Consider the following 19,618-nt stretch of genomic DNA (forward strand, 5'->3'; position numbering starts at 1 on the left):
GCGAACCCTTGTGCCAGGGGAGGGGTGGCTTATATAGAGTGCGCCAGGACCCCAGCCCTCCTCCATTACAAGAGGTTCAATGTACATAAAGACAGGGCGTTACTGATAACGCCAGCCATAAGTGCTATTAATGGTCTTAAAGACTACGGAGTGAATGCCTGACCGTTGCAGTGCTGAGCGACTCCTGGTCTTCAGTAGGTCGAGTGACTCTCCATATGGTCGAGTGGCGGTAGGGAGGAGGACCTCCGAGTGATGTGGCCGTCGAGTGGATTGCACTCGACGTGTTCAACTGGCGCTCTCTTGTTGTCTCTTGGCCCTTTTATCTTCGAGGGTAGTGACCTTGGGTAGGACGTATAGGTCAGGCCTATGACCCTACCCCAGGTCTGCATCCTCATCACACGCCTCCTTCCTTTTGGCCTCTCTCCTCTATTCCCGTGTGGCCCAATAAGGCCCATATACTCCCCGGCGAATTCCCGTAACTCTCCGGTACTCTGAAAAATACCAGAATCACTCGGAACCTTTCCGAAGTCCGAATATAGTCGTCCAATATATCGATCTTTACGTCTCGACCATTTCGAGACTCCTCGTCATGTCCCCGATCTCATCCAGGACTCCGAACTACCTTCGGTACATCAAAACACATAAACTCATAATATAACCGTCATCTAACTTTAAGCGTGCGGACCCTACGGGTTCGAGAACTATGTAGACATGACCGAGACATGTTTCCGGTCAATAACCAATAGCGAAACCTGGATGCTCATATTGACTCCTACATATTCTACGAAGATCTTTATCGGTCAAACCGCATAACAACATACGTTGTTCCCTTTGTCATCGGTATGTTACTTGCCCGAGATTCGATCATCGGTATCTCAATACCTAGTTCAATCTCGTTACCGGCAAGTCTCTTTACTCGTTATGTAATGCATCATCCCGCAACTAACTCATTAGTCATATTGCTTGCAAGGCTTATAGTGATGTGCATTACCGAGAGGGCCCAGAGATACCTCTCTGACAATCGAAGTGACAAATCCTAATCTTGAAATATGCCAACTCAACAAGTACCTTTGGAGACACCTGTAGAGCTCCTTTATAATCACCCAGTTACGTTGTGACGTTTGGTAGCACACAAAGTGTTTCTCCGGTAAATGGGAGTTGCATAATCTCATAGTCATAGGAACATGTATAAGTCATGAAGAAAGCAATGGCAACATACTAAACGATCAAGTGCTAAGCTAACGGAATGGGTCAAGTCAGTCACATCATTCTCCTAATGATGTGATCCCGTTAATCAAATGACAACTCATGTCTATGGTCAGGAAACTTAACCATCTTTGATTAACGAGCTAGTCAGCCTCCCTCCTTCGGCCATCTCCACCACCACCACCCTCTGAACCAACCCCCGATCCCCACTCCTATGTTTCATCCTGCCGGCGACCCGCGCCATGGCCATCGCCGCCCTTTGTCGTTCGACCCCGCCTACCTCCTCCGGCCATGTCCTCTGCCGCCGCCCTCTGAACCTACCCCCGATCCCCACTCCTCAGCGTTTGTTGAATCGGGAGGCTAGTTGTTGATATTACAGACAATTTGCCTATGTATATAAATTGGTATGATTCTGTGCAAGCAATCGAGGTGGTATTATTGTGAATCTAACTTATAAAGGATGAAGGGGTAGGTAGTCACAACGAAGGCATCGAGCGCACGGTACCACGCGAGGGAAAAAAGCCCACCGCACCGTGCCCGCGCGTGGGGTTGCAGCGCACCACGCGAAGGAAAAAACCACCGCGCTCGACGTGCAGGCCCCGCACCCGTCCGCTTTCTCCTCCAGCGAATCGAGCGGGCAGCGAGCGACAGCAAAAGGAACGCTCCCCACGCGCATGAACCCTAGCCGCCGCTCTCCTCTCCCATGACCCGCAACCACCACCGCTCCTCTCTCCTCTGCCTCGACTCCCAACCATCCAACCCAAACTCCGGCGGCCTCCTATCCCTCCAGCGCCGCCGCTCCAGCCACACCTTCCTTCCTCTCCAAAGGAAGGGAAGGGAAGTGAAGGGGAGGGGAGGCCCCAGATCGAGCGGAGCGACGCCCAGATCCGCAGCGGCACCGGCACCAGCGCGCCGTCGTCCACCTGGTCCTCGAGGAAGGCCATGGATGGGGGCAGAACCCTAGCCCCACACCCATCCATCACGGCGGTGGCCTTCTCTCGGTGGGGTGGGGAGCGAAGTTTTCTGATGTGGTGGCCCTCGACGCCTGCGACGGGCTGCAGCACCTTGGCTTCAAAGGTACACACGCCCTCCATCCTCCTCCCCTCCCCTCCCCTCTTCTTCTTCTGGATGACCCCTGCGGTTGGGTGGTTTTTGCAGGTAGCCATCACAATGGAAACAGAAGGATGAGCACCATGGCGGGCGTGCAGGTGCAGGCCATCGCCATCGCCAAGTCCCCTAGATTGACAAGCGGACGGCCGGATCCAAGACCAAGCACCCCGGTGGGCTTCCTGCTCAGGCTCCTCAACGCCACGACGGCTGCGGGATCCACGACCATGGCTGCACGAGCGCCCAGATGCAGGGCGGTTCCGAACCCAAAGCGCAGTTTGCAGGCAGTACGAGGGCAGTTCATGAATATACTTGTGCGCTTTTACTCTCAGGCAAATCACTAATCATTCAAAAGGCTTATTAGTGTTGATTTTGGAAAGTTATTGGGATACACAAGAACTAGCAATACCACATAAAAAAGAGTGTGGAATTGGACATTTTTAAATCTGGATAGTTGTTGTAGTGCCTGATTATGCCAACAAGAAGAAAAAAATAGCAGAATAATTGTTTGTAGGGATACTTAGATCTTTCTGCTATCATGGTTATCAAAATAGGATTTTTTTAATGTACACTATATAGTACAAAAGGTTGTTTATCATATACTGCAAATCATTAGTTTTACGCCAGTCTATTACATCAGTCTTATCTTGATTGATAGGAATTCAACATATTGAACCTTCAAGATGGCTTGAAATGGGCCTGGACAATGTTTTGTTGACCAGCAAGGTTATGTTTCCTCTGATTGGCTTGCTTGATTAGGTCTTTGTACATATTCCATGAACTCCTGCGTTTGTGCCGTCAGGTTGGCTGTCTATAATTTTTGGGGTTCGCCTGACATACGGTCGTCATCGCCTTGCCGTGGCTCCACCAAGCGATCTTTCCTCGCCAATGCAGTCAGCTGGGCGATACTGATGGATTGATTTGAATTTGGATGATTCTATTGGTTAGAAGGATGCCCCCCCCCCCCCCCCCCCCCCACAATGATATGTTTACCTATATTTTCATTTGTGAAGATTGATGATTTGCAATAATCAGTAGAATTCGTCATGTTGCTTTATTTGTTCTGTTTCACTGTGAAAACAGAGTCGGTGTGCAACAATGCAAATCAGATTCATCATCTACAAGAGTCGGTGTCCAACCATGTCCTCCTATAGAGCTCATGTTCCTATGCTTGCGTAGAAGATTATGATATGGAAGTACTCTTGACTTTCCATGGTAGTTTCTTTTTTGCCCAGTTTGCTTTGTTCAATTGCATATACTGTAACTAAGAACGAGGCAGCATATGCAGATTTTGGTACTGGATTATTGGTCACACATATGAGAGTTGTGAACCGGGGACGATCATGTATTTCATAAGCGAGCAAGGTAAATTATTTTTTATCCATTTGAAGAAACAGAGCTCTACCCGTTGCATTATATTTGCATGCCTAGAGGCAATACTTTCTTTTCTTTGTCACGGCCCTTTCCATCCACCGTACTGTAGAATGCCTGCATACAGAGGCAATTAAAGTGGTAGATTTTGGCCAGTTCTGAACGGCAATGCACCATAGTATTTCTAACGTTCTATTCATGTCATTCTGTACCGTTCCGAACTCATATTTTGTTGCTCCTAGAAGATAATAAAGTGTCCATATCGTTAATCATATAAATGGTATTTCAGGCACAAGCAGAGTTCTGCATGAGAAATATCAAATATCCATTTATTATAGGAAATGTTACCTTTTCTAACATAGCATATAATTATAGAATTGACATAAGATTGTTATGCTTTTGCTTAAGGTTTTTCCGTACCTATGGTATACATATTGTTTTCTGCTTAATGATATTCCATATCAATACTAGCACAATACCTCAAGTAATACATTGATGTCATATACCTGGATGCATGGTTTTGTCATTATTTTACCGTCAACTTCAATTGATAGCTACGAGAAATATTTCATCACGGAGTCGCTTGGTTCTTCTGCTGACAAAGACTTCTACATGAAAGACCAAGAAGAACATGTTTCTAGAGATATCTTGATATCTTTGCATTTTCTCTACCAACTGTCAGTTTAGATACTTCATTTACCCGCAAAAAAAGTTTAGATACTTCATTAAGTAGAATTCTTAATTAGTAATCTATTTATTCGTTTCGACTGACCGCACAACAGATATAGGAATAACAAACAAAAATATTGTAACGCTACCATGCTATTTAGCACGATATGTTTCAATAGATATCCATTCAGTACATTGTTATTTGATTTTTCCAGTTAGATAAATCTTTTGAGATGTTACATAGATTTTAATAATTACAGTCTTTAGCAAAAAAAAATTGAATGATGTTTGTTTTAATGTGTAGCACAACTGATCATGAGGAAGTTGGCAGCTTTGACTTCTTTATATAATCGCCTCTACCAACTGTCGCCTTTTGTTTTCAAGCACTATATGATATTTGTTAGTTTTCTACATTTTTAATAGCTTATTTTTCCGCTGCAACGCGCAGGGTCCTGGGTACCTGCATGATTAAGGAAGAAATTGGTTATTACTAAATGTGCTATTGCATATCAAAGGTGAGCTCATCCTGTTTTCTTTCTTCAATCTCTGTCGAAGATTTATCTCCATTTTCCTTGCATTTGTCATGCTAATTCTTTGTGTAGATGTGCTAGCTAGCTTACAATTCGTATCATCATTTTTGTCGTTGAGTAGAACTCAACTGGGGATTTGCTCTTTGCATCTGAACTGTGTGTCCTATGATGTGCTTTACTCTATTGAGTTATTGCCCTGAATTAATGAAAGGACATCTGGAGATAAAATTATTGATTGGTAGGCCCTCGGTTTATTTAACTATTCTATATTTTTAGAGACTGCAATCCAAATCATATGTTATTTCTTCTTTGGGATGAAATAGATCATACGTGTGGCATCGACCAAAACCATAGTCTGATCTTACAAGGCCTTATTGATTGTTGATTCTACTTTCATGGTCTGGTCTATCCGAGGTGCAACCAAGATCAGGCAAGAGGACAATGTCTATGTTGTTTCGATAGAATATCCTACTGACTGAAGCTCAAAGCCTGAAGTCCCTAGCCCAGTGTTAAAAAGTTCAGTCAATCCGTAGCTATAGCTGGAATCACATAGAGCAGTGGCTACTCCGGAAACTCTTGTTCTGATCACTTCCAGGTAATTGGTTAGGATTCATATGGTCTCTTCCAAGCTATGACGGATGGTATACTGCATACTGATGAGGATAGATGATTTATTTTGACGTACTATTTTAGATAGTGATACTGAACTGTTATTCTACGGATAGGTTTTTTTTTTTGCATTTTTCCTCTGCTAGGATATATATTAATGGATAAACAGTGTGTACATGTTAACCTTTTGTCCGCGATGGCCGTATTAGCATGCCTAGCTACCAAGTATAAATAGCATGTGCGTCACTCAGAAATAGAGCATCCCGGTGGAATATGGATGGTGTAAGAATTTGGAAATTTCTCTCATTTTTGATTGAATCTCTCAGAAAAATAAATGCTGATGTGTGCTGATACATTGCTAAACATATATGATATGAACTCACTTCTCTTTATTGATTGTTGGTTTACTTTCTTGCCCTGCAATGGCTCTCCTTGGAATGTTGTTCCATGCTTAAATGCGCACAATCCAGAAAGTGCGTGTATCCAGAAATCAAACATCTCTTGTGTGTTATCTTCTCATAAAATTTGTGTTGTCCCAATAAGAATAAGGGAGGTGGGGGGCCGGCCGTCTCTGTGCCTCCTCGACGCCGAGATGCGGCTGCCCCGTGCTCTCTCTCTCTCTCTCTCGGAAACGAGGCAGCCACCTAGAAACCATTGTTTTTCCAGCAACTATGTGGTTCATATGTTGATATGATTGTTCATATGTTGATATGATTGTTTGCTGGTAGGAGAACCAGGAGGGAGTGCAATATCCTTATTAGTTGTACTCAGGGATGCAAAATCTTCACCTGATGATTCCACCCCTTTTTACATGACACTAGCTGCTGCACAGTCAAAAGTGTCTCGCAGATGCTCTTTATGACACCAACTGACAGATTAATGAGTGCACTCATAGAGAACATAACAAGGTATTTTAGGAAGTGCTTGGACCAGGTTCAAATTTTTGATAGTCCTCGGCACGCTTTTTTACAGTGTTGGTTTCAAGTTTTTTTCGGCACAGCTAGACTTTCTGAAATAATGCCTTGAACTACACATGTTCTATACAAAGCTTGTTTAGTTCTCTAAAAGCTGCACATGTCACATACAGTTTGCGAGAACATGTGCAGATTTGTGAGAACTAAAAAAACTTTTTCCAGAACATATCCATTGATAGTAAGATTGTTTGTCATAATGAAAGGAGACAATGCGTTTGATATAGCTTGTCATGAGATAATGAAACAATAGTGTTTATTTGGTCACCAGCAAGATGATGATGTGAAGAATGACTATTTGCGTCTTTCAGAGTTTCTACCATCAAATAGTTTCCCATAACAGAATATTTGCTAATATTGGTAGCTAACAATTGAGATACTTATGCTTGTTGATGCCTTCCCTTTTTGTAGTAACATCCATGTGTCCAGCATATGTAGAATATTAGAATTTTATTGGCTGTTTATTGTAGTTTGTTCTCAGGGTTTGGAAAATTCTTTAGCTATATTCCTTGTCTCAAGCGAGCATGAGCAATATCTTCTTTATGCCGCATGCCGCCAAGTTTCTCTATTTTAAATGGTTGTGTCTTTCCGCTTCTAAAAAGGGATATATATTTTATTAATCTGACTATAATTTGTGGTAGGTACATATTGAAGGATGTTCTGAGGCTAGCACCTGGTTTAGAAGTTTTGCAATTCACAGCAATACCTCATAATTTTGATTTGATGTCCAGAATGTCAATTGAAGAATGAGCCTACAAACTACATTGTAGTTTGTAATATATCCTTATATATGGTGCTTGTGTTTTTTTTTCAATTATAAGTTTACATTTATGGGTATTACAAAGTCCCCCTTTCTTTTTCCACAAGGGGCAGTAGCTGTGCCATTCGATTCGAAGGACAAAGAGTTGATCACAACGGGGTAGCATTCAGGATATATACACAAGAGTATAGAACCAAATTATATGATGTAATTGACCACTATTTCTATTAACTTTTCTTGTACACAATGTTACAAGTTCATGTATTAGGTACATTTTATTGTTTACTCTCTTTTTTAATGCAAGTTTACAGCTACTCGGAGTTCCTAATTGCAGATTCAATTATCTTGACCCACCAATGATCTAATTTGTGGCATTATTACCTTAAGAAAATATTTGCATTTAATTTCCTTTATATATAGGGGTATAAGTTCTTATCAAATGTACTTAAATATACGGTTATTGAAAAAATGCTAATATTTTCCACATGAACATGGTTTTAAACAGGTCTTTGCGCCATTTGGCGCAACTGGTCATCTAGTACATATAAAACCCGGGTGATGATCGTGAGCGGCGCAGAGAGGCCCAATGAGATGATGGCCCAGGCGGGAAGTTTACGTAGCTATTTAGCGAGATATGAACTATAGATAGATTAGAGCATCTTCAACGGCCGCACAAAAATTCCGCGCCCAATAAAAGTTATAGCGCGCCACTGTAACACTTTTAATGCGCCGGGACCAACATTGCTTTAGCAGGCGCCCAAAAACACGCGCCCCAAAAGCACACAATGTAAATTGTGAAGCTCGCGCAATCCGGAGCCCAAAATATACTGCGCACGTTAGCGTTTTTCAGCGTGTGCCCAAAAACTTTTAGCGCTACAGCTTCTGCTGGAGCTGTTCAGCGCCCAAAAAATATGATTTTTTAGTGCGTGGAGCGCTTTTTGGGCGCCTGTTGGAGATGCTCTTATTGGATATTGAAAATAAACATAGGCGTGTTGAAGAAAACAAAACTGAAAGCGTAAATTCACGGAAAGAAACGTATTGTGACGGTGAACCCATAAAGTCCATCCGTGCTTTATTATTAGGAGGAAAAGATGATACTCCCTCCAATCTAAATTATTATAATTATATTAAAACAAACGACAAGTTATATGGATCAGAGTTACTAATAAAAGTTGTATTAAAACAGTGACAAGTAGTATGGATTGAACGGACTATTTTTCTTCTTCTTCTACTAGATAACATGACATGCATTGCGCAAACAAATACAGTTTATCAACCACCCTACATGCATTTTGTAGTCCTCACCCGATTGGAAAGAATCGCAACTTATGAGATCAAATGACCATAATAATTTACAAGAAAGAATTTCTATGAATGTCCGCTACATCCACACCCCACCACCGTATCTACAGCATTTCACACCACGAACACAACAAATCAAATGGTACGCCAGCTTCGTCTACGTATGCGTGTCTGTATGTATGTATGTGTGTATGTATGTATACTACTCCTGTGAAACCTGTATGTGCATGATGAAATTCCTGCGGAACTGGTCCGGCCTCAGGACAAGATGGCGGAGGGGCCGGTGAACGGGGCGCAGTATAAGGGAGCTATGGCGGCCTCCGGGTCGTCCAACCCGCCGCCGCCGTAGCTCCGGCGCCCGGACGACCGGCATGTGCTCTTCTCCTCCTCCTCCTCCCCCGGGCTGCCGTGCCGGTCCTGGCAGCGCGCGCACGCGCAGGGCAGGCTGCCGCCGCTCATGCTCTGGTGGTCGTCCTCGGGCGGCGCGGTGGCCGCGGCGACGGCCTTCCTGAAGGAGGCGATGCCGCTCCGGCAGAGCGGGCACGGCACGGTGCCGGCTAGCCCCGGCACCTCGTACGCCTTCATCACCGTGCACAGGTCCATCGCGCACTTGAGGCACAGCTCGTGCCCGCACACTGCACATCAATGGAGTCGGAAACGATCAGCAAATCATCCAAAAAATTGATTTTAGTTTTTTGCGCGTGAGAGAAGAACAGAGTATGGTACCTTCGGCGGCGACGTTGCAGGGTCTCTCGAGGCAGACGGAGCAGGCGTCGTCGTCGTTGCCGGCGACGGCGGCGGCGAAGGATTCCGGCGCGGCGGCGTAGTCCCTGGCGACGGCGAGGAGGGAGGGGAGCGGGAGGGAGAGGTATGCCGAGGGCGGGAACTTGGGGACGGGGAGCTGCGACTTGGGCGCCAGCACGTGCTCCAGCCAGTGGCACTTCCACATCCGGGCCACGTCCACGGCGAGCCAGCCGTTGCAGTTGGCGGCCATGCGGTCGGCGCCGCGGGACACGAGCACCTGGCAGCAGCGGACCTCGCCGCCGGACGCCGCGTAGTGCAGCGGCGTGCTCCCGGCGCCGATGGCCGCCATGGGCGCCGCGGCGCAGGGCAGCGTCTGCGCGTCCAGGGACGCCCGCTCGTCGACCAGCAGGTGCACGCAGTCGACGTGCCCGTGCAGCGCCGCCAGGTGCAGCGCCGTGACGCCGCCGCCCGCCGCCCGGTTCGCGTACCGGGCCGCCGCGCCCTCGCCCGCGCCGGCCGCGTCCGCCAGCAGCAGCCGCGCGCACCGCACGTGCCCGCCCGCCGCCGCCGCGTGCAGCGCCGTGCGGCCGGTCAGCCCGTCCGCCTTCCACACCTGATCGATCAGTCCACAAGCAGAGATCGCGATCAGATGAGATTGAGCAAGCGAGCTGAATCTTGGCTCCAATTACAGTAGCGGCGTACGTTGCATCTGAAGGCCAGCAGCGTCTGAACCACCTCCCAGTGCCCTGAGCGGCACGCCTGCATCAACGGCGTCTGCAGTTTCATCGTCCAACAATTAGCATTTGGGGAGAAAAACACGGTCAGGTTCCATTTTACTGAGCAAAACAAAAGCTGCAAATTTGCCTAATGGGATTACAGCAGAGACAAAAATAAATAAAAGTATGCAATTTTCAACATGAAATTTTTTACTGCAAAAAAATCATTTCCCATGATGCTTCTACACACTAATTTCCGGACAACACTTTTTCCCATGTAGGAAGCATTTTGGACTCCACTATAAATCGAATGATTTTTAGGAGAATTATGTTCTCCAAGGATGGCAAGTTTAGGTGCGAGCATTGCAAATCCGTCTCAGTTTATTTTATTTTATTTTGTCAGGAAATTGATGTGATTGCAAACTAAATTTCCCATCAGCATGCCAATATAAATTGCCATGAAAAACATCAGATTTGTCATGCCTAAAAATCTATCGTCAGATTTTTAGTGTTTGTGAAATAAAAGCTTTAAATAAAACATAAATTCATAGGAAATAATATATAGTGGATCCCTGAACTATCCAAAGTCTAAGTTTGGTCGATCTGTTTCAATACAAGGCATTTTTCAACCCTCGGCCTTGGTCCATTTCTTCAATGTAAACCCTATAGGATGGTGTTACAATGTTTTTCGCCCACGTGGCAACCCCGAGTAATACAAACTTTTGGAAATAAGAAAAATATTATATGAAATGAAACTAATCAAATACGTAAATAAAAGATACTCCTTCCGTTCCAAAATACAAGTCCTTTTAGACATTTCAAGTGGACTATGGCATACGGATGTATATAGACATATTTTAGAGTATAGATTCACTCATTTTGCTTCGTATGTAGTCGCCTATTGAAATCTTTAGAAAGACTTATATTTGGAAACGGAGGGAGTATTCATTTAAGGTTAGTGGAATTCTATAGTTTTTGTCTCTCAAAAAGAAAAGAAAAACTCTATGTTCTTTTACAAAATCGCACCGACATAAATACTGTGGAAAACCATGGAATTCAGTGACGCTAGAAATTACTCTCGTTTTTTTCAAAAATTGTTGTTCCCATAAAGAAAACCCATATTCACAACAATGCTTTTAAACAGTTCCAAGTTTTCCAAATCTGGCATTTAAGAAAATTTATCAAAAACTGTTTTTTTTCGTAAATGTTCAGGACGAGAAAAAAAAAACTAGATTTCGTCGTTGAACTTTTATTTTCAGACGAAACAACCATTTGCGGTCCAAATCTTTGACCTTTGCACATTGTTTCTTCAAATTAGTCAAGTTTTTTTAAAAACAAGAAAGGCATTATTATCCCCCACCCCCCCCCCCCCCCCCCCCCCTTTATTATCTTGTTGACTTGTGTCAGTTGTATGGCGCCGGCCAGGCTGTATCTGTTTGCATGGGAAGCTGGTGCCACGACACAAATGAAAAGGCCAATCGCTGGATCCATCGCCGATCGGTCGTCTGAATGCAACGCTGCTGCCTCCTGTCACGCGCGTGTTGTTGAATTGGTACCACTTTTTTTTTATAGAAACAATGTGTGCTAACTGCTCGGAGAGATCAGTCTCGGAGACTGACACATTGAGTTGGTTGGGAACTTGAGATGAGCAATAACACAAGCCAGCAAGCACTGTTCACCTCACACTCTGTCACTGTCACTGACAAACACACATTGATACATACTCCCTCCGTCCGGAAATACTCGTCGAAGGAATGAATGTATCTAGATGTATTTTAGTTCTAGATACATTCATTTTTATGCATTTCTTCGACGAGTATTTCCGGACGGAGGGAGTACATACCTGTCCGTAGACGTTCCTCGCGTTCGCGTCGGCCCCCTTCTCCAGCAGCAGCGCCGCGATCTGCACGCACGTGAACAGTTTCAGTTTTTTTTTCTTCTTGAGAAATCACAAAAGCATGGCCTTGCCTACACGCGTACAAGTGAAAGTAAAAGAGGGGAATCGAATTTTTTTTATTTTGCAGTAAAAAAACTAAATTAAATTAGATCGAATGTTTATATATGTATAGTACGAATACCGTTGTTTGGTGTCCAGGTCGGGGAACATGTGAGTTGATCGTTGACGACTGTACGAGTGCGGATGGAAACAGTTAGCCAGCTCGCTCGCTAGCTACTCATGCACGCCAACTGCGTATATAATCACTGTCTGAGCATGCATATGTTCTTGGACAAAATCGTCAAGGCTAGCCAGTCGGACGTCGCGTTTAATTTCTCTGCGACTTTGGTGATGGATGGCGTCCTGACGCGATGGGTTTTAAAACACATGGAACCAGCCTTGTCTACTACTTGATCACAATTTACTTGCCACATGCGTCGACAGCAACGCAGCGACTTGTGCTGCAAAAATCAGTGCTAGCACTGTGCATGTGTGCCTCAATCGCACGACGCATTTAACTTTTGGACATTACTATATAAAATCCCTAAAGAAAAATTTGGATGTGTGCATTCTACGGGTTCTTTCTTAATTATTACGGAGCACTTGTGTGTGCCTACATTTCGCCTTACCCATTCCTGAAAAGTACTCTCCCAACGTGTTTGGATTTTCACATTTGCTAGGTTGCCTGGAATTGAATCGGTGCAAGTCAATTTCCTGGGTGATGTCTATAATATAGTGAACGCACCTACCTGGCTACGTACGTGGCTCCCATTATACACCTTCAACTCGGGTGAGAGGAAAACCATCAAGTCAAAGAAAAACTTTCGATCCATCTACCTAATTACACATCAGCGTGACAGCAACCCGGCCCGAAAATAATGTGTGCTAATTAACTACTGGCGCCAACTTGCGTGCAAAAGAATGCATCGTCCCTACAATGGTGACTCGACCTTGCCGTGAATTTAGGGCCACACAACAACAAAAGAGTCATTTTCTACCAAGGAAAAATGAGTCGTGCTTGCTTGGAAAACCATGCATAGCCGGAGGACGCACGCATGCACCCCAAATCAAATCTTTCTTTTTCTGAGTTACCTCAAATCAAATCTGATATGGCGGAGTAGGTAGGTTTTCTTGTCGACTCGTGAATTTATTATATTTTATCAGTGGGTTGTCTGTGGTTAAGTTAAAGATATGGTGGTTATGCTAGATAGCTGTGTGTGATAATAATTGATTTAGGGAACAAATCGGATATGGTGGTACGTTTCGAGACATTACTAGGAGGATCAATATGTGGGATCTACTACTAGCTAGTTAATCCGGGCCACATGTTTTTCTAGTACCTTTTGTTTCGTCGAATTTATTTCGTCTTTTCGCGCAGATATATTTTGAGCCCCATGATGTGAGCTTGTCTAGTTATTCAACAATAACCTCAAATTTAAAACTGACACTCTAAGACTCGCAGTTTGAATTTTGTAGGGTTGGCTCGTATTTATCCTGGCAGAAATATTATTGCAATCTTTTATCCGTAACACCAGCCATATTGAACTTGTAGTAGTAATAAGAAAAGAAAATAAATGGCATGCTGAACTAGGCCCGCGCGTTGCATGGTTTTGAATTTAAATTGCACCCGCTGAACTAGTCCATGCAAAACGGAAACAAATTCGTATGCGTCGAGCATGCAGGCAGGCGCGCGCGCGGCGGTGGCCGGCGTCGAGACGCCGGCCGACGCGCGTACGAGCCGTCGAGCGAGCGGCCCGTCCGGCGCGCGCGCGAGGGCACGTGCACGTACGTACCTCGTGGTGGCCCTTGGTGGCGGCGAGGTGGAGCGGCGAGCTGAGGTTGCCGAAGGTGGCCGTGCAGCGCGCGAGCCCCGGGTCCGCCGCCAGCAGCCGCCGCACCTCCGCCGCGTCGCCGTCCCGCGCCGCCGCCGCCAGCCGCTCGCCCAGCCCGGCGCACCCCAGCGCGTTCCCCATGTCTGTGCTGATCAATCCGACGCGCGGCCGCCTGCCGTCCACTACGTACCGAGCCCGCGCACCCGCCGGCCGGCGCCCCGTCGCTAGCTGGAGAGCTAAGCTCACGGGACTTCCCCGGTCGTTGTTGGCAAAGGAGATTGAATCTGGTGAGCTAGGTGCGTGTGAGCCTAACACTAAGCCACCACATATATATCTGAGATTTCTGTCTATCTAGAAAGTTTTATATGTGCACTCTTTTAGTTCTGGCTTAGTGTGATCATGACCCATGAGAGAATTCTTTTTCCCTTCTTCTTCTCTCACTGTTATGATATCTTGGTGTCAGTATACCAGGCCAGACAGCTGGGCGCTAGTGTATTGATTAGTTGTGCATGGCCGCTTTTGCACATTAACCCCTGTACATGTGTGGATTCACTTGCACGCCCACCACTTAGGCCCAGGGGTAGCTTCAGAAATAACCCCCTACAAATGTTATTTCTGAAGTGATGCGTATTTTTGGAGCGACATGTCACCGCTACATGGAGACTGTCTGGTCGAACAAGACGGGTGTCGGCTATAAGTGACTCGAGAGAATCATGTCGAAGTGGGGCGTCGGTCAACAAGTGAAGGGTCGATCTTCAGGAAAAAAATACGTGCCGACAAATCTCCAAAGTTCTTATCAACAAAGTGTCGCTCGCCAACACGGTATCATCTCGATTGCATCCTATGGTCGAAGAATGTCCCGAGGTAGTGAAAGTGATGCACGCATAAAATTGTACTGAAAACGCCACAAGTCAATTCATTGTCGATCATATATACCATCCCTTGGTGTAAAACGGTGAACTATGAAGAGTCAACCCTGCCCTAGCGCCAAAAGAGTCGACGTATTGCACGCCATGGTTGTGTGGTGCTAAGTTGGCATGGAAAAGATCTCCTTATAGTGTGTCGAAATCATCCACAGCCAAAGAGACAGTGCAAGGTATATTCGTACGTGTATGACACTATGACAGTGTGATCGATGTAAGTATCTGCCAACCCCCCCACTTAGCACTAACTCACGGGTGCAACTGATCTAGCTAGCTAGTGGATCAAGTTTCTCCACTTGGTAGCATCAGTTTCCTTCACTTTCTAGCTTCTGCAACTTGCATTTCGTGTCTATTCATCGAAAGGAAACACTATTTTTGGTTTTATCACCTTCATTGTCATGAGAAAATAAAAAAATTATTGACTCATGAATAAACTAGTCAAGGCTTTCCGATCATTTTCAGTGTCTTTTGTAAAATAAATTTTTCCCTTGATTTTTGTTTAGAAAAACTTATGTACTGAAAGACATGTCTCAACCAATTCATTCAGGTTTCAATTTCCCGGCAGAACAAGGAAAGCAAAATCACAAGATAACATCTTGGGTCCCAATGTCATGCGGAGAGAAACAAGTCATTTCATTCAACCGGAAGTGCATGAGTGCATACTGTTCACTGGTGTGCTCTTGTTTCAATCAACCAGAACCCCCTTCATGTATACCACTAGCAGTTTTTATAGAAAAGCTGGCCCGGAGAAAAATAATCATCAACAAATTCGTTAGAAGGTTCCTGACCTCATTTAGCAAGATATATGAGATTAATGGATAGTACATCAATAGAGAGAGACAAGATTATTATTATTATTATTATTAATCAATATAGTCACAAGAGGGGAGCGGCCTTGAGTGAGACTTGCCGAGAGAAAAGCAAGGCATCCAATGGACGCATAGAGCAATCAATGATGATACCTTTCTCAAATTTCATTACGAAAAGGGACTCGCTTGGTGCAATTAGGTAGGCGTTCAGCAAACAAGGTGCTTGCATTGGGTCACCATCTCATTCATAACATATGAATACAATATCTATTAAATTGGACCAAAGCACGCGCGCGCACACACACAAACACGTACATGAGTGGTTTTCGAAGGAAATATATACTCAAAATGCACAAGAACAAAGGGGGAAAATGTATCATCCTTCGTAAACTGTGGCACCCACCCTACGAGATGGTATCCAGTTTCATGATCTGTGAGCTTCATACACTTGCACAGCTAAGCTATCATTACAAGGTAAGGTGGAGCATACTACTGTTCTCAGTTCTGAATGTACAAAAGTGGGCAAATCACTTCCTACAAATCTCTGTACACGACCTGGAGACTTTGAAAATAGAAACCATAATTTATTGCGACAGCATGAACTTCATTTCGTATCACATAATGCCCTACCTACCGGCACTATTTCATTGACCAAGCAGTGGAGACGGGTGCGTGTCGCGTATAGTTATGAAGTGTGCAAATTGAAGGGCACATGTCAAAATAACAACTTCACAGAGGGTACGGCTGCGAAGTGGTACATGATCGGACACGTCATCGTCATTGGAATCGTAGCAGCAGAGATGACTAATTAGTGAGCAGAATTAAGACAGTGCTAATTATTTTTTAATGTCAGGTTAATAAAGAGGGGCAACTTGTGGCAGCACTCATCAGTGAGTTTGATCCGTTCTGAAGTCCAAGGGAAGAGTATCTTGATCGTAGGAATCTCTGTGCGCAGGGGGTGGATTCTTTTTCTTTCTTTATTTTGAATTTGGGTAGTGGATTCTTGCAAGGAAAGAGAATCTCCAGTTGCTTCGTCCACGCCAACCTTTGTCAGCCAATCACCCGGTTGCATTTCCGTATCAACTTGACCTTCTATGCGGATATGATTTAGATTTAGGAGAGGACGGATTTTCAAAACTACTTTTGATTCCTTACTTTTATAATAACTAATGAGGGGCTATTTCATTCCAAGGACTTTTATTATAAGAAATTTTAAAGATTACTTCGGCGTGTTTAGAAATTTTACCCATTTGTGTTGATTGATTTGTACATAAGGGCATCACCAAACTGACCTCTAAAACGAACACTGTATTTGTCCGTTGACTGGTTCGGACCATTCCACGGACACTGGTGCGGTAGTCGGCCATCCAACCATGTCGTTTAAATGTCCATCTATGCACATGTGCATGTCTCGGTAGAAGAGAGATGGAGCAGGGGGCGGGGGTTGGATGTCCGACGTGGTGGCTTTCCGTAGGCTAGACATATGTCCAGACTCCTCCAAAGCCTCCAAGCTAGCTTCTAGTTTGACGGAATTTGGACATTCGGACCAGTCCGAGGATGCTTGAGGGATAGCCTTGGATGACAAAAACTATTCGGATCTCACAAAGGACATATATGAACGATTTGAGAGTCCACGTTGGAGATGCCCTAAGAATCTTTCTGAAGACACCTTGTGTTTTATTTCACTTCCTGATAAAAGGTTGTGTTTTTTTACGGAACCTCGTCAAAGGGAGGGGAGCTACCGCATTGCATTAAGAAGAAGAGAATTGATCCAGTTAATAAGGGGAAACCGGACCCAAAAACTGTTGGGGATCGTTGCAGAAACTAGCAACGAGAGAGGGGAGTGCATCTTCATACCACTGTAACGGAAGCGTTATAGTGGCGGCGGAGCCCGCACCTCGCCTTCCGTGCAGCAGGCAGCGTGCGCCAGCAGCTGCTGTCGGCAGGGGTGTCCGCCTCAGCCAGTGGCGGCGAGGCCCACTGGCGGGGCCCGGACGCAGCAGAGGCTGTCGGCCGCGAGCGACCGCGCCAGGGCTGGCCGCCTCGCCCGGTGGCGGCGTGGCCCACCTGGCGTCGCCCGTTCCGTTGCGGCTGGGTGTACTGTGGAAAAGCCGTTTCGGCTGGGTTGCCGCCTCCAGCGGTGGCGGCAGGGCCCGCCGCCTCCTGGCGTGGCGGCAGGTGCCACGTGTCGCCTGCCGCGCCTGCCGCCATCGCTGAAGGGGTCTTTTTTTGTCAAATTCATTCGAAGGTAGTCTTTTTTATCAATTCATCTCAGCAGGGGGTCCTTTTAGACAAAAAATTCCCTATGCCCAACAAAAAGAACACACCACATGCATCATGGCTTATTAGAAAACGGGTGCAGTGCAGCTCAAGCCGCTCTCCATCATGCTGGGAGAGCAAGATAAAATCTGTTGTACGGTGCGCGCGTGAGCTCACCATCGGGCAATGGCCCACTTTTCCGGTCGGGTTAGCAGCCTAGGCCCAGCTCCCGGTTCATCGGGATATCTTCGGATGTTTTCGATGCGCATCAGACACTCCACTATAAGCAAAGAGCCCACTACATCCTAAAAGACCGGCCTCGAGGGAGTGTGGCACTCTCTCTTATAAGAAGCTCCTAGCCTCCTCCCATATCTGAGATGGAACTAAAGTCACTAGCGCTGCCCAAGGTCATGTTCAAGACGTGCTCCGTTCGTTCATCGTCGTGGACCTGTGCACGGCTGGCTGATTGTGATGGGATGAGCTTGTAGCTAGGACAGAGAAATACAGTTGCATGTCAGGGATAGAGTTGCAACAGGGAGAACAATATAATTAGACTCGGCCACTACTTTAAAGAGCATCAGCATGATCTTCCTTTAAGAAGAACATTCAAAAATGCATAACAGCACAAAAATGCGAATAACTGAATGGAAAAGGCCTTGTTCGCTTCACACCTCTCTCCGACTACATAAAAAATTTAAAAGCAAAAGAAAACGGCATGCAGTCAATAGACTACAGGAGCCTGGCACCTAAATCAATAAACCTAAAATATAAAAAGTGCATACGCACTATTTGGAGACAACGAGGGGCCGGGCTTCCTAGCCATGCATGAGTTGTTTTTTTGTCTGCTAATGCATGTCATTATTAGTATTTAATGTGTTCATACTGATTAGTCCGATTTGAAAGAAACAACTTCACGTATAATTATTTTGGTTTTCCAAATTTTTAAAAAGTCATATCTTTTAAACCGCGCGTCGGAATTCAGATCCGTCTTCACTATTAAATTCTTTGTGACGAGATCTTTAAAACTAGATCCCCCATGGGTATGTTTCGACGAATTTTTTTATGCCAATTTTGACGCTATATTGTGCAACTTCGGTACTGCTGTGTGCAAGTTTAGTACTACATGGTGCAATTTTTTTTAAACCCAGTTTTTTGGAGCTGCATCCACAGTAGTTGTAGTTGCACACATAGTAGTCATAGTTGGCACATGCATGGCCACAGAGTTGCACAATCTGGTCTGATAGTCGCATATGAATTGTCATAACTTGTAATGTAGTCTAGTTGCACACACATTAATGTTTAGTTGGCTTGTAACGTAGTCTAGTTGCACACACATTGATATTTAGTTGGCAGGAAGACTAGTTGCACACACATATGCTTAGTTGGCTTGTAATATAGTCTAGTTACACACACATTGATGTTTAGTTGGCAGGGCACTAGTTGCCCACGCATTGATATTTAGTTGGCAAGACTAGTTACACACATAAACTCAATTGGCGCGGCAATGTAATCTAGTTGCACAATGCAGTACTTTAGTTGCATCATATAGCACCAAAGTTGACATAAAAAAAATTCATCGAAACATACCCATGCGGGACCTAGTTTCGAAGATCTCGTCGCGGTGAATCCAAAGGTGAAAGCGGATCTGAATTCCAACGTGTGGTTTAAAAGATATGACTTTTTAAAGATTTAAGAGACGAAAATAAATGTGTTTCACAGACTAGTCTGTACGCGTTTGTTGTACGCATTTAATACTAATAAAAACATCCATTAACTGACAAAAAAGACGCATATTAGGTAATTATTATTTATAGATTATTAGAGAACCAAAACTTGCAATTTTAGGCCGGCCGCTCGCAAAATGTAGCGAGCAG

General features: G+C 45.0%; 1 protein-coding gene and 1 long non-coding RNA gene across 3 annotated transcripts; one reads left to right on the forward strand and one right to left on the reverse strand.

Annotated features, from left to right (window-relative positions):
* The first annotated feature begins 1,805 nt into the window (after positions 1 to 1,805).
* Positions 1,806 to 7,537, forward strand: LOC123088243 (uncharacterized). 2 transcript variants are annotated; one of them, XR_006441792.1, is made up of 7 exons: positions 1,807 to 2,283; positions 2,365 to 2,627; positions 2,972 to 3,256; positions 3,397 to 3,528; positions 3,602 to 3,678; positions 4,802 to 4,868; positions 7,105 to 7,537. It is a non-coding gene; the product is annotated as an uncharacterized lncRNA (long non-coding RNA). The 2 variants fall into 2 exon arrangements; XR_006441791.1 differs by having other exon boundaries at positions 1,806 to 2,283; positions 2,365 to 3,256.
* Positions 7,538 to 8,421: 884 nt separating this feature from the next.
* LOC123088244 (probable E3 ubiquitin-protein ligase XBOS36) lies at positions 8,422 to 14,096 on the reverse strand. The gene is made up of 5 exons (XM_044510440.1): positions 13,715 to 14,096; positions 11,829 to 11,888; positions 9,972 to 10,043; positions 9,252 to 9,882; positions 8,422 to 9,160 (listed from the first exon to the last, which is right to left on the reverse strand). The coding sequence occupies exons 1-5, from the start codon at positions 13,892 to 13,894 to the stop codon at positions 8,784 to 8,786; spliced, it is 1,320 nt and encodes a 439-aa protein (XP_044366375.1). The 5' UTR covers positions 13,895 to 14,096; the 3' UTR covers positions 8,422 to 8,783.
* Positions 14,097 to 19,618: the final 5,522 nt, after the last annotated feature.

The sequence above is a fragment of the Triticum aestivum genome, chromosome 4A, assembly GCF_018294505.1.
Source record: "Triticum aestivum cultivar Chinese Spring chromosome 4A, IWGSC CS RefSeq v2.1, whole genome shotgun sequence".
In the NCBI taxonomy this organism is placed as follows: Eukaryota; Viridiplantae; Streptophyta; class Magnoliopsida; order Poales; family Poaceae; genus Triticum; species Triticum aestivum.

Coding starts and splice junctions, on each gene's coding strand:
- LOC123088244 (XM_044510440.1), bottom strand. CDS start 13,894: ATGGGGAACGCGCTGGGGTGCGCCGGGCTGGGCGAGCGGCTGGCGGCG. Junction 10,044..11,828: donor CGAGGAACGTCTACGGACAG/GTATGTACTCCC, acceptor ATGAAACTGCAG/ACGCCGTTGATGCAGGCGTG. Junction 9,883..9,971: donor TGCTGGCCTTCAGATGCAAC/GTACGCCGCTAC, acceptor CTGATCGATCAG/GTGTGGAAGGCGGACGGGCT.